Source organism: Myotis yumanensis, unplaced genomic scaffold (genome assembly GCF_028538775.1).
Source record: "Myotis yumanensis isolate MYYU_CA2020_CCGP unplaced genomic scaffold, mMyoYum1.0.hap1 SCAF_1, whole genome shotgun sequence".
NCBI classification, from domain to species: Eukaryota; Metazoa; Chordata; class Mammalia; order Chiroptera; family Vespertilionidae; genus Myotis; species Myotis yumanensis.
Window position 1 is genome coordinate 185981170 of NW_027223752.1, and position 15138 is coordinate 185996307.

Sequence of the window (15138 nt, forward strand, 5' to 3'; positions counted from 1 at the left end):
ATACATTTAACTTTTAAGTTGCTTAAGAATAGACAGTTGTATGCAAATTAGATATGAACTTCAAAACCATTTATTTTTATTTATTGCTTTATTGGTGGTGCCATCTCAGTGGAAAATTCTAAGGATTTGGGGGTAATGTGCTTACTCAACATAGTAGATGCCTACTAAGTGCCAAGCACAGTGCATGAGCTTTGGTGAGTGCAGTAGATCAGGCACGCCTCACCTCTGCTTTCACAGAGTTTATATTCCAGCAGGTGAGGCCAATGTGGAGCAACACTCACAATACTAACAAACGTGGTAAGTGCCAGCAAGTCCAGGATTCTGTGAAAATGTGTCATAGGGAATGCCAGCTGCCTGGAGGTTCAGGCAAAGTTTCTTGGAGGAAGTTACACTTCTGCAGAAACAGGCTGCCATCTGCTTGAGGTTGCGCAACTACCGTCACATCCCAATTCGGACATTTGGGCATGTTGTGCCTCAGAGCTTGGGCCCTCGTGTGTAAAATGAGGGTAACATGCGCCTGACAGAGCTGTGGGACATGAGACAGTATACAAGTAAAGCACCTTTTAGGGTATCAGACAGGTACTAAGCCCTAAGCACATGGTGCTTGTTATAATTATACAGCAATGTAGGACTCGAAGGAAAACAGTAGAAAAGTTTGGCCACAGCTGGAGATAAAGAAGGGAAGTTTGGAAAAGGCTGAGAGGACAGACACTCCTCCACACTTGTAGGCAGCCTTCACCTCCTGCGTTTCAGATGTTGGAGCACCGGATGCTTTGAGGCTGTGCTAACAGGTTTCCAGGAAAAGCTGGTCAGGACGCCCAGGACAGATTTTTCAGGCAAAAATAAGATGCCTGGGACACAGCTCTCTGGCCAGAGGGCACACGGGTTTATCAGATTCTGGCAGGCTCAAGTGACAGACACAGTTTTATGAGCCAGGTGGAAGGACAAGCGATGGATGCTCAGCTGGAGGGTTCGGTTAAGGGTCAGCAGACCCCGCGCCACCTGGATGGGACGAGGAAGAGGGAAACACTGGTGCCCCCAACAGAGAGCACAGGGAAGCCGCCGGGTGCCCAGCGCTCCTCCCAGGGCGCTCCCTCCCCGGGCTTCCTGGGCGTTGGGAGCGTGGCCTGGCCCGCGCCCTCCGAATGGGTGTGGGTGGTTTCGTAAGGGGACGTGACCTCCACCGAGGGGAAAGCGTGCGAGGCAGCGGGAGTGAGTTGGGTAGGCGGGGCAGGGAGAGGAGAAGCCGTGGGAGGGATGCGGGGGCAGGAGGGGGAGGGAGAGGGATGCAGGGCGCAGGGGGAGGGAAAGGGTGGGGCGGGGTGAGCCGGGGAGGAAAGGAGGAAAGGAGAAAAGGCGCTGTGGCGAGGCGGGAGGAAGTGCGCCGGGTCTCCACTCCCGCTGCGCCGCTGCTGGGCCGCCAGGTGAGCCCGAGATGCTGCGGCGCTGCCAGTCGGGGCCGCCGCCGCCGCTCCTGCTGCTGCTGCTGTTGCTGCAGCTGCTGGGGCCGCTCGGCGCCTTCGCCCCCGGTGCCCTGGCGGGACCCGCGCGCACCGAGGACGCCGTGGAGCTGGACTTTTCCACGGAGCGGCCGGTGCACCAGGTGAGCCCCGCGTTCCTGTCCTTCACCATCGACGCCAACCTGGCCACGGACCCGCGGTTCCTCACCTTCCTGGGGTAAGCGCCGGCCCCCGGTCCCTCTGCTTCTGTGCCCGCTCCCGGCTCCTGACATCCACGCCCGCCCTGCCACCGCTCTCCTCCCCTCCGCTCTTTTGTCTCTTCTGACACGGAAATTCTCTCTCTCTCTCTCTCTCTCTCTCTCTCACCCCCTCCAAACCACTCATTCCTCCCTACTTTATTCATTCAGCAGATGTTGACTGAGCGCCAACTTAGGGCCAAGTATTAACAGGAAATTTAGGTAAGAAACTTCCCAACTGCCAGGCAGCGAACGCTCCGGGGAGAGGGACGAGCAGGTGCCGCTGGAGCTGTGAGCCTGGGTCTGCTGCACAGTGCCCCTGGGGCCAGGCGGGCTCCGGGCTCCGGGCTCCGGGAGGGGTTAAAAAAATAGATGGAAAATATCCCAAAGCTTACTTACTCCATAGGTACACTTTAAAATTATATCTCTAAAACATGGATATTGTAAATACACCTTTAAAGAGCAGTTTTAGGTTCACAGCTAAATTAGGCACAGAGATTTCCCATATTACACTCTTTTTAAAGTCTAAATATTAAATAAATGAGACCAGGGAGACGATCGCAGTGCCTTACAGTGCCTTAATAAAAAGATACCTCTCCAAGTTGAGGCTCAAAATGTGGCACTGCTTTATCAGCTGTAATTTTTTCTCATAGGAGAAAGACCAAACCTGATGCAGGTCCCTGGCCCCTGCCCCACGAGTGCAGGCTGATCCCAAGATGGAGAGCTGCAGGGACAGTCACAGGTCTTCTGGGCCAGGTCATCGAGGTCACTCATCTAGGTCATGAGAACCTCCAGAGGCGGCCACACCTCACCCAACCCAGACAGCTAGGTATCTTTGGCCGCTGCCAAACACCTACATGCTGAACTTCCTGTGCCCAGGCTGTCAGCTGCCACTGCTAAGTTCAGTCATTTATTCTGCAAATAAAGGCAGGTAGCCGACTGGGTTAGAGATTGGCAGTCAGACGAGCCCCGGCTGAATTCCCAACTCTGCCAAAGCAGGGTGGCTTAGTTCTTAACGGGTTGTTTGGCAACTCCGAGCCTCAATTTCTTCACCTGTAGAATGGAACTTCTATAAAACTTCCTTGCAGGACTGTAATGAGGATTTGATGAGATGACACATAAGTACTTAGCACAGTGTTTGACACAGAGTATAACAGCTTCTTCCTGGAAAATGGCAAGTATTTGATAACCATTCACCAGTTCTCATTGTATCTTTTGATCATAGTTAACCCCCATCTTTCCCTCTGTGGCAGGAGAGCAAGAATTTCCTGGTGGGGGAGTCCCCACTTTACCCCTACCCCTTAGGGATAGGAAGGTGATACAGGTAGCAGCTGGTTGGGACAGAAAGATCTCTCTGGAGAAACTCTAAAGTATAGGCTACATATCTGAGGACCCCAGGCCTAGCTTGGTGGGGGGTGGTGGGAGATGATAGGAGAAGAGATGTTCTTGACTGAAAACAGAGGGGTTAAGTAAATGACCACTTACTGAAATGTGAGAACTCAGGTTCTATTCTGCTGTTGCGGCCAGGATCTGCCCCACCCCTCCCCAAGGAAAGGCATTTGGGGATATCTTCCTGGGAAAACAGGTCCAAAAGAAAAAACCTATAGTATGACTTTTGGGATCTAGGCCTGATCAGCCTGCGGTTAAGCTAACCGATTGGCTGGGACCCTCAGCCCCCTATACACACAGAACTTCCAGTCTGCAATTTAGTGCTGGTGATACCTTTATCAGTGGTCGGCAAACTGCGGCTAGGCAAACCGCGGCTCGCGAGCCACACGAGGCTCTTTGGCCCCTTGAGTGTGGCTCTTCCACAAAATACCAGCTCTTCCACAAAATACCGACTTCTGCGCATGGGCCACGAAGTTTCAATCGCACTGTACGTGCGCGCCCGCACGTGGTATTTTGTGGAAGAGCCACACTCAAGGGGCCAAAGAGCCACATGTGGCTCGAGCCACAGTTTGCCCACCACGACTTTAACTGTTCTTAAACCTATCTCTTTATAGCCCATAGCACTCTTTCTTCCTCCCTGACCCCCACCTTTTTGTTAAAGGCTGAAGTATAATGAAAACCAAAAAAGCCCAACATGCAATAGATAAAACTGATTTTGGTTTACAAAACACAGTGTATTCCTGTTCAAATGGGCTTCTCTCCAGGGCTGGCTCCTGGCCACTCCAGATTCCTTCCTTAGCAGAGGCTGTCTTCGATGCCCACTCCCCAGAGGCATCTGCAATCACATCCACACTATTCCCAGCTGAGAGCTCAAAGACTGCAGCTCCAAGTGGCAGGAGCTCCCTCTCCTTCTCCTCCGAGGGCCCAGCTCCAGGATGGTTAGCACAGTGCCCAGAGTAGCCTGGCCATCTCAGAAGACAAACCATTTATCTTCCTTTTCAGAAGACAACATTGAGCTTAATATCTGTCCACAGGAAGGGAGGGTGAGAGTGGCATTGTTTGGTTACAGTTCCTCAAAAGTGAGGCTGTTTGGGTGAAGATAGCAAGAGCCCAGCAGATGAAAGCTGCAGTAAGGAGGAGCAGATAATAAACTTAGCTGATGCTAATGAAGCCCTTGTCATAGGCCGGGCCCTGTTCTGAGCACCTCCTAGGACAGGGGTGGGCAAACTTTTTGACTCGAGGGCCACAATGGGTTCTTAAACTGGACCGGAAGGGCCGGAACAAAAGCATGGATGGAGTGTTTGTGTGAACTAATATAAATTCAAAGTAAACATCATTACATAAAAGGGTACGGTCTTTTTTTTTTTAGTTTTATTCATTTGCCCACGGCTGTCCTAGGACCTAGGTATTAACTCATTTAGTCTTCACTACAAAACTCTGAGGTCAGTACTAGTATTATCCCCATTATAAAAAGGGAGAGATTGAGGCTTAGGGAGATTGAGTAACTTGCCCCTGGTCAGCCAGCTAATACTGGAAGGAGCAGAGTTTGAACCCAAATGCTAATTGCAGAGACAAGAGTACACAAAAAGAAGATAAAGCAGGGAGAATATACTTTAAAAAAAAAAAAAAAAAAAAAAAGGTTGTCCAGACACAAATTGAGAAGATTGATATAGTGAAAGAAGCACTGACCTGAGAGTAGGAGGAGCAGGGTCTAAGCCTCCAAGGTACTTCCCAAGAGGCCTATGCAAATGTAATCAGATGGCATGGTTCCGTTCCCATGATGGCAAACAGAGGGGTTTTTTTGGGTTGTTGTCACATTTGCAATCAGAGAACACAGAGCACACAGAATGTAAATGCCAGGGATAGAACAATCTCGAATTAGAAAGAACCATCTTTTCAATTTGCCCTTTTCCCAGAAGTATCTAATCAATAGCACAATCAAAAACTTCCTAAACCTGCCCTGGCCCGTTTTTCTCAGTGGTTAGAGGGTCAACCCGAGGACCAAAGGGTCACAGGTTCAGTTCCAGTCAAGGGCACGTACCTGGGTCAGCCAGGGTGTGGGGTGCATGCGGAAGGCAACCAAACTATGTGTCTCTCTCACATTGATGTTTCTCTCCCTCCCCCGTCCTCTCTCCCCTTTACTCACTCTAAAAAAAAAAAATCAATAGAAAAAATCTCCTCGCCTTTAAAGATGGGTAGACTGAGACAAGTATTGCTCAGTAGAAATAGAATGTGATCCTCATATACAAGCTACACATGTAATTTTAAATTTTCTAGCAGCCATGCTAAAAAAAGGTAAAAACAAGCAGATGAAATTAATTTTAATGATATATTTTATGTAACAAAATATTATTTCAACATCTAATCAATATAAAAATATGAGATATTTCACATTCTTTTCTTAATCAAGTCCTCAAAATCTGGTGTATATTTTATACTCACACCACATCTCAAATTCAGACTAGCTACATTTCAAATGCTCATGACCACATGTGACTAGTGGTTACCGTGTTAGACAATGCAGTCCCCATGTCAATCAAGCAAGGTTCACTAACACAGTGTAAAACAGTAGAGCGCTGAGTCAGTGATAGAGATCCTAGAACCACAGTGTAGTGTCCTGGTCCTAACAGCCACAGCAACGATAATGCCATTGTGTTTGCTTTTCATAGGATTTGCTCATTTTTCTTCAGCAAAGTTCATCCCTTTTTGCCAATTTGATAAATATTTATTAATAATGACTTTTGATAATCAGATTATTGTATCACCACAAAGTTGCTTTTCATTTTTGGAAAAGTAGTTATTTTCAATGTCAAGTGCAAGGTTTGATAACTGATGTTGGAAAGAGCCATAGGCCCTCTATGTGCCTGTTGCTGACAGAGGTAACCAAAGAGAAACAGGGAACTGAGAACAATCGAAGCCACGCATAGACTCACATTTTCTAACCTCTGAGAAGTGCTCCCCCTAACTGAGTGCTCATTCTTCTCTTCCTTCCCAAACCTTCTATTGTGGTCCCTGGAGCCCTTTGCATGGCAGCCCTGTTCTGTGCTCCTCACAGAATAAGCCTGCCACTCATGGCCCTGGCAGAACTCTGAAGTAGAGAAGTAGATGCGACTCCTCTGGAGTAGAGGCTGGGCAGTCTCCATACTGACTCTTCTCCCATTCCCCAGTGCAGCTTCCAGACAACTACCCACCAGTTTGAACTCCAGATTGCTGTGGTTCAGGTCCTAATGGCTTGGTACCTGTGTCAGGTTCCCTATCTGTAAAATATGGATAATAATGAAACCACCTCATTGGGTTGTTTTAGGATTGAGTGAAATAATCTATGCCACATGCCCCAGGCACTCAGTTTAGATGAACTTGATGCAGGCTAGAGATAGATGACTATCAGGACTGCAGGGTGAGGCTCCCTATCTCCATGTCTGGGTCTCGTCCTCTGCTCCTCGTCACCACGCGCTGCTCCCCTCTCAACTCACATGCTATCGATTGAAGATGGACACTGATCTCATACTTGCCTTTCCTTTCCCATGCCCCACCGTCATCCTAAATGACTTCAAGTCCACATAAATAAACTACCTCTCTATCTCTTCACACCCACATTTCAAAATAATCTTCGCTCAGTGTTTTACTGGAATCAGCTTGCAGCAGCTTATAAAATGTGTGCATCTCTTTCCACCTCCACCAGTGACACCAGCACTGATAGCCTGAACTCAGCCGTGGTGGGAATAGTTACATCATGGAGATTGGCAAACACTAATCAATAGGGCACTTTTGCCCTGCATGGGTAGCTCTGTTTGTTGGAGTATAGTCCCCTGAACCAAAAGGTTGTGGGTTCGATTCCCTGTCAGTGCACATATCCAGGTTGCAGGTTCTATCCCCAGTCTGGGCATGTGCAGGAGACAACAGATTGATGTTTCTCTCTCACATCATTTTCTCTCTCTTTCTCATCAGTAACAAACATATCCTTGGGTGAGAATTTTAAAAAATAGAGCACTTTTTTTGCTAGGGAGTCAACTTATTAGCACACATTGCTTCTCTCCGCTTCAGCCACCTAATGCCATGGCCATGCCTTGACTCTTCATCCCTAAGAACCTTTCAACATCTGAAATCTTAAAACCTCCCATTCTTGGACTAAACTCCTTACTCTCTTCACTCCTTCACTCTGTGGATCCCAACACAACTATTTTTTTTAAGTGCCTCCACTGAACAGCCTCCTCCTCGCTCTGATTTTGACTTCTTGATTTACTACATAAACTGCTCATGTGATAATATCCACAAATCCCGGCCCCATTGTTCCTGCTAAAACCCAAACCTAGCTTAGTCTAATTGTATTTTCCCTCTTTGGAATCTATAGGGTGGCTCTGAAATCCTGAAATGGAAAATATATATCTAGTTGTGAATTATAATTCATATTAATAAGCCACCTTTATGTATTTACCTCTGCTTCCAGTCTCAGTGGCCACCCTGTATAGCTGAGTTATAGAGCTCTTGGGGGCGGAAGGGACTCTCCTAGCCACATGGATTGATGTTGCACTATAAATTCTTGGCTTTCAGACTTATCCCTTAGTGCTACTCTTAATTCTTCATTTCCCCGATTCTCTCATTCTCTACTTCCTTCAAAACTCTGAATCCATCTTCATCTCATCACTCTTAGCCTATGACCACATTTTTGTTTCCCAAAGAAAATGAAGTCACTAGACAGGAACTTCCTTTTCTTCCTGCCATCAAACCTACAGACATACCATGGCTATGTCCTTTCTTCCTTTCTCTTTTCTTAGGCCTTTTTTTCTTTTTCTTTTCTTTCTTTTTTTGAGAGAGAGAGAGAGAGAGACAGACAGACATTGATCAGCTGCCTCCTGCATGCCCCCTGCCGGTGATCGAGCTAAAACCCTGGCATGTGCCATGACCAGGAATCGAACTGGTGACCTTTTGGTGCATGGGATGGTTCAGTTGGTTGGGCAAGGCCAATTCTAGCTCTGTTCTGGATCCTGTCCCCTCTTGCCTCCCCAAGGACTATGCTCTGTCAGTCATCTCTTCTCTTCCCTGGATCTTTAACATCTCTGTTTGTATTGAATGCTCCCTGTCAGCATAGGAACATCCTCAAGTCTTTCCCATCTCAAACTCCTCCCTGCACGCGTGCCTCTGCAGGAACTGCCCTCATTCTCCCTTTGCAGCCTTCCTTCCTGCCCATTCCTTCCTGTTCCACCTTCATAATGTCCCCATCACTGTGTCATGAAATAAATCTCTCCAACATCAATCACCTTCTTTTATTGCAAAATCCAGTGAACAACTTTCAAATTGGTCTCTGTCATGGATTGAATTTTTGGGTGTTCCCCTGCAAATTTATATGTTGAAGTCCTAACCCTCAGTACCTTAGTGTGACCTTATTTGGAAATAGTGCCATTGAAGAAATAAAATTAGTTAAGAACTGGGCATACTGGAATGGAGCAGGCTGTAATCCAGTATGACGGATGTCCTTATAAAAAGGGGAAATTTGGAGACAGACATGCATACAGAAAGAACACTCTGTGAAGATTAGAGTTATGTTGCTATGAGGAACTACCAGAAGCTAGGAGAGGGCTGAAATAGACCCTTCCCCGGTTCCTTCAGAGGGATGGTGGCCTTGCCAACTCCTTGATTTCAGATTTCTAACCTCTAGAACTATAAGACAATAAGTGTCCCTTGTTCACACCACCCAGTGTGTGGTACTTCGTTACTGCACCCTAGCAAATTAATACAGTCTGTTGAAAGCATTTGGCAAGGTTGACAATTGAAACACTATCTCATCTCTTTGGGCCTGTGTCACTTCCATTTCTGGGGGTTTCCCCACCTATCTAACGGTTCTTCTCCATGACTTTCTCTAGCTTGTCTTAAATGTTGATGTTCTTCAGACTTCTGGCCTAGGTGTTTTTTCACTTCACATACTCTCCTGAGTGGTCTTACCCACTTCCGTGGGTTGAATTACTGTTCATACGGTGGTGGGCTAGGAAATGTTGAACCATGGGCCTCCTGGGAGGAGGGGAGACTAATGTAAGTTTTCTTCCAATTTCTGCTATAAGTAGTCCCACCATGGCTAATCTCAAACTGCCAACAGTTTAACAACTGGTTCTCAAAACTTAACAATTGGCTCTCACCGGCTGGTCCGAGCCAATACAAGCTGGCTCCAGCACACCTTTGCTTTTGTGCCAGACGTATGCAGCCTACTGTCAGACATAAGATAATATAAAAATTCCTGCAGACTTTTCTTTCCCCTAACAGCTGCTCCGGAAATGAATACCTGCAGCTGCTTTATGTGTCCTTTTGTTATTTCCATGTCACTGTGGCGGTGGTGGATTTTCCCCCTTTTCTTTTTCCTATATCTGATGGAGATACCTTTGATCGGTTTTATTTTTACGACATGTTTGCCATCTGTTTTCAATCTGGTTTTGTTTGTTTATTTTTTGTAAGAGGGCATCAATATTGTATTCTCAAAACAAGAAAATGTTCCATTGCCAAGGAGACAAACAAAAAGGTCCTGAATACCGATACTTTGAAACGTCTGACTTCCTTTCCTTGGCAGGAGCCAGAACATCGGGTTTTTATTTTGTCCAGAAAACAGTCTTTGCCTGGCCCCACTTGCCCTTTCAGCAGGCTGGACTCAATAGTTCATTCACTTAACCAATACTTATTAAACACCAGCTGTGTGCCAGGGACTTATCTAGATGCTTCTCTGGGCACAGTGACGATTCCGAGGAGCCACACAGGTAAGGTCCGGGCTTTCATGGGGCTTACGTCAGGGGTGGGGACTGGGACAGATAGGAAACCAAGGAAGCAACTAAGGATGAAGGTAATAAAGGCAGGGTAATGTGACTGAGAGTGACCCAAGATGGTAGAGTTACTACCACTGGGAACTAGGCTCTGACACTCATACATCTGACCCCAGCCACTGAGTGGGCCTGCAATGAATATTTATTGAATAAATTAATGGATAGCGATAGCTCCTTTAAGTAAATCTTGGTTTCTTTATCTATCTGTTGCTAGTCTCCCCCCCATCCCACCCCACATTTCCCAGAAAGCCCCAGCCTCTCCCCATCTTACAAATACCAGCTACACAGATTTAAATGAGCTTCCTCTATCATCAAACACAATCAAAATGTCAAGGACTAGAATCAGTGCCTGGCCAAAGGCAGTGGAGTGATTCTGAGGAAGGTCCTGTATCAGTTTTAGGGCCATGTATCCGCACCTGTGGGCTGGGGTTACTAGTCACTGACTCTTAGACTGAGTGCTCTCCTCCCTATACCTCACCTGTATGTCTTCTGAACTCAGGCACACATGGCCAAGGGCCTGATGGAAATATGTTTTAGCCTGCTGAAAGGGTAAGTGTTCCACTGGCATCTCAAATTCTACAAAACTAAGTCCCCCTCCCCTTCACCCCCAACTCCAATCTATCACCTATTCTTCTTCTCAGCAAATATTACCTTCTTTCAAGATGCTTCCAGGGGCAATTCTTGATTCTTCTCCAACATTCAAATAACATCAAATCTGGTATTTCTACCTTCATATGCATCTTGAATTTATCCATTTCTCTCCATCCCCACTGCTGTTGCCTTACCCCAGCCCATTACTTTCTGTTTACATTACTATGACTACAGTCTTGGTCCTTCTATTTATACTATAGCCTGAGATTCTTTTCTAAAATAAAAGTCTGGTGAGGCCACTTCATGGCTTTAAATCCTTACATGGCTCCCCATTGCTCTCATATAAAGTTGGAATTTGTAGACGTGGTGGCTTACAGGCCTTTCGTGTCATGGTGCTACTTGCCTCACCAGATATCCTCTCTCAGCGACTCCTTGCCCCAATTCTAGGCTCTGGCCACATCTGTCAGCTCTTCAGTGGTGTCATATGTTCTTCTGCCTCTGGTTTTTGCCCAGACTTCCCCCTACACCTGAAACACTTCCTTCAATCCTACTTCGCTATCTTTGATCTGGATAAGATTTATCATTTTTGAATGTCTAGCAATGAAGTCATTTCCCCTGGAAAACCTCTAACCACTCTTTACCCCCAGCCCAAAGTCTGGGTTAGGATCCCTCTGTATATTCTCATAGCACTGTTTTGGACTTGCTTGTTTACTTGTTCATCTATATCACTAGACTATACATTACATGAGAACTGCAGCTATTTCTGTCTTGTTTGCCATTGTGCCCCCAATAACTAGCATGATGCTTGGCACTGAGTGGGCCTGCAATGAATATTTATTGAATAAATTAATGGATAGCGATAGCTCCTTTAAGTAAATCTTGGTTTCTTTATCTATTTTAAAAAAACATTAACACACACACACACACACACAAAATCCCGTATAAATTAAACTATCATGTGCTTATTATGGAAAAGAGGTAAAATACAGAAAAACAATAGAAAAGAGTCTATCATCTATCTTATCATATAATAATCACTCTTATCTCCTTCTATATCTATTATTTTCATTGTTGAAATCACACTGTGTCTACAGTTGGTTTGTCTTATTGTGGTAAAATATACCAAGCATAAAATTTACCATTCTAAAGTGTCCACTGACATTCAGTTCTTTCACATTGTTCTGCAATCATCACCGCCACCCATCTTAAACCTTTAATCTTCCAAAACTGAAATTCTGTGCCCATTGCACAATGATGCTCTGGTCCTCCTCCCTACAGTTAGTGGACTGACTGTCTTCTGGATCCTTACCTAGTCCAAGTGAGCATTTCTGCATATTTTCTAGTGGTTGTGAGGATCCTGTGGCCGATGCCGTCCTTCCCAGAGTGCCGGTGTTGTCGGGTGTTTGTCAGAGTGAATCCAGTTTAATGACATTTCTGAAGCCTCACTTTGTCCTGCATTTTCTCGTGCTGGGACCCACAAAATTATTTTAAGTTCTATTAAGATGCAGAGAAAATGAACTTTTAGGTCAAAGAAAATGTTTTACTCTATAATATTAGCATATTTGTCTTTAAGTAAATAAATAGCATCATGAAAGTGTTTTTTATGGAGGAAGAGGCTCAGACAGGAAAAAGTGCCTATATAGTACAGTAAAAAGTTCTCAAGTTACAAACAAAAAAATGGTGAGGAGGAATCACTAAAGTTCTTTAATGCAGGAGACTTATCCTATGGTCAATTTCCACCTCTTAATTTCGCTTCCCTGAGCATAAGTAAATAAATCTTTCCAAAATTTTACATAACATTATGTGTAATCAAGCAGGTGCACATCTTAAAATTTTAAATTTTAGGTTCGGCTTTAATTTCTAGGATGTTAGAAATATTGACAATTAGATAGTTTTCCTGGGATGATTTTTCAATTTGAAATAAATCCAGAAGTAAACTAAAATCAGGCCAATCCAAGAATGACACAGCATTGATTTTATGTGTTTGAAGAGTGTTCCAGAAAGCAGTGTGGCCAGGAACAGTTAGTTGACTTAAATTTAAAAGGATGGTTTTCTTAGGGAAGGGCTGGTTAGGGAGAGGAGGAGGAATCCTGTGTCATTTATGAACTTCTATGGGAACATAAATTTTTGAAGACAATCTGTTTTTTAAAGAAACACAAAGTCATCGTTCCTGTACTTTTTGTTTGTTTGTTTTGTTCCTGTACTTTTCAGCCTCTTACCTACTCCCTCCAACAATCATAAAAGGTTATGAGTTTTTTTAAACGGATTGAACACTATCCTGCTTTGCCAGAGTTAGAGCTCCACACTGCCTCCAGGTGCCTAGAGAGCAACCTGGCCATTAGAAAGATTCAGAATGAGATGACTCCCCCATATAGCAATATGCCTGCTCCCTCCACGGCCTGTCCAGCTAGACATGAAGAAATAGGTCCACCGAGACAGGGAGTAAACATGTTTGATCAGATTATTCTGGGGGGAAAAATTTTAATTTCTTGCTTGTCTTCCTCACAGTTCCCCAAAGCTTCGTACTTTGGCCAGAGGTTTGTCTCCTGCATACCTGAGATTTGGTGGCACCAAGACAGACTTTCTCGTTTTTGATCCCAAGAAGGAGCCAAGCTTTGAAGAGAGAAGTTACTGGCAATCTCAGTTAAACCACGGTGAAACTTTTTAAAGATTAACCATATATTTTCATTAAGTTGCTAGTCATGGGCATTCAGTCAGAGATTAAGGGCTTCCAACTGACCTGTGGAGGCACCTGCACAAAAGAAGGAAGCAGTGGGCAGGTTTCCTCTTCCTGATGTTTTCATGAATGTGAGACTTCACCAAACAAAGGTGTGCTGGGCATAGCCGAGAGTTAATTGTGTGGAAATAGAACAGCGACAGGAGTTGAAGGACAGAGCTGCTTGGAGGGAGCATGTTGGTAGCAGTGCCTCAAACTGACAAGAGTATTTCTGGCTGAAGATACAGCAATAGGTTGAAACCCTTTTATTCTGGAAATACAGGGTGTCTAAAAAACTGTATACTCACTTTGAATGATTATAGAGTCAGTGTCTATTAACATGTTTATGAACGTATAGTACATTTTCAAAATTTAAAAGAATCTATAGAAATGAATAATTTTTCTGTCAATGCCTGTTTTCAAACTGGTGGCCATTCTAGTCCAGGTCCTGCGGATAATGTGAAGCAATGGAATTGCAAACATAAAGAATCATTGTGTTTGGCCTTGGCCAGTGTTTCTCAGTGGTTAGAGCATTGGCCTGAGCACCAAAGGGTAGTGGGTTTGATTCCCGGTCAAGGGTACATGCCTGGGTTGAGGGTTCGCTCCCTGTTCCCTGCCTGGGGCATGTGCAGGAGGCAACCAGTTGATGTTTCTCTCACATTGATGTTTCTCTATCTCTATCTCTCTCTATCTCGATCTCTATCTCGATCTCTATCTCTATCTCTATCTCTATCTCTATCTCTATTCCTCTTTCCCTTCCATTCTCTCTGAAAAAACAATGGAAAAAATATTCTCTGGTGAGGATTAACCAAAAAAAATAATCATCATTTTGTTCAATATTTGTATGCCCTCAATTCATTGACTGTTGCCGGTTTTGTACTGTAAACTTTATCTTTTATGTGTCCCCATTAAAAAAAAAAAAAGTTTAGTGGCACTTTAGGATAAATTTTCTTTGTTAAAAGTTTAGTCTGGCTTCACCCATTATTTCAAGTCAGTTAAACCTGAAAAGGAGTGAAAATTGAGTTATCAGCTATTAAAGTGTGTATACATTTTTTTGGAATACCCTATAGAATGTGGATGTCAGATATAGGTAGAGGATGTGAGATATATTCTGCTTCTAAGAATAGATTTTAAGACTTACTGGGCAGTGGTTCTCAAACTTCACCTGGAGTGAGTTTAAATATCTGGATATCTGGGCTCTTACCTTAGTTCCAAGGTTAGCAAGCTCCTCTGGTAGTTCTGATATGGGAATTGTGTGGGCTTCCCCTGAGAAACCTGCCCACAGAAGCCACGAAGATTTGCCCCATGTCTTTCGTAAGTGCTATATAGACATCAAATACATTATTGAATGATAATAATGTTTGTATAGTGTATATATTAATGAATAATATTTCACTTTTCATATACTAGTAGTACATATTTTCTTCAGTTAGGAAATATTTAGAACAGTTAACCATGTTGGGTCAAAATTGATAGAATAAGGGGCTAGAGCAGGGGGGGAAATGGGAAATATCTGTAATACTATCAATAAAAAATATATTTTTAAAAAACTGGTAGAATAGTAATTAGAAAAAATGAAAAAAGCAGGAGGCTTTTTTTGAATGACACATTGGAATAGTTTACGTGTAGAGTTGGCCCTTTCCCAGCAGTCATATGCATTCAGAAGGTCTCATAAGTTCAGACCAGAAACTGCCCTTCGCTGATCAACTTTCTTCTTTCTGTTTGGGGTGGGGTGGGGGTCAATGGAATTACCCAAGTGCTACTGAAACATCCTTTGTGAGCACAGGGTTGGATAGGGCACTGGCTGCCAGAAAGCCAGAATGGGCGACTTCCCAGAAAGGAAGTCGCCGGTGGGTCAGCCAGGCCTGGCAGTGAGCGCCAGCCGGCCGCTGTCTTGTGATAAGGAGGCGCAGTCTGCCTGACAGGGCAGTGGGGGATTTTCC

General features: G+C 44.7%; 1 protein-coding gene across 4 annotated transcripts in view; it reads left to right on the top strand.

The window, feature by feature from the left end:
- The first annotated feature begins 1347 nt into the window (after nt 1-1347).
- HPSE (heparanase) overlaps nt 1348-15138 on the top strand; it is a 40375-nt gene continuing 26584 nt past the window's right edge. For all 4 annotated transcript variants that reach the window (XR_011468369.1, XR_011468370.1, XM_070393582.1 and 1 more), the window contains exons 1-2: nt 1348-1677; nt 12988-13133. Coding sequence is in view for 2 of the 4 variants with exons in the window: in XM_070393582.1 (XP_070249683.1) it covers nt 1436-1677; nt 12988-13133 (388 nt within the window). In the remaining 2 variants the exon portion in view is untranslated. The remainder of the gene's footprint in view (nt 1678-12987; nt 13134-15138) is intronic.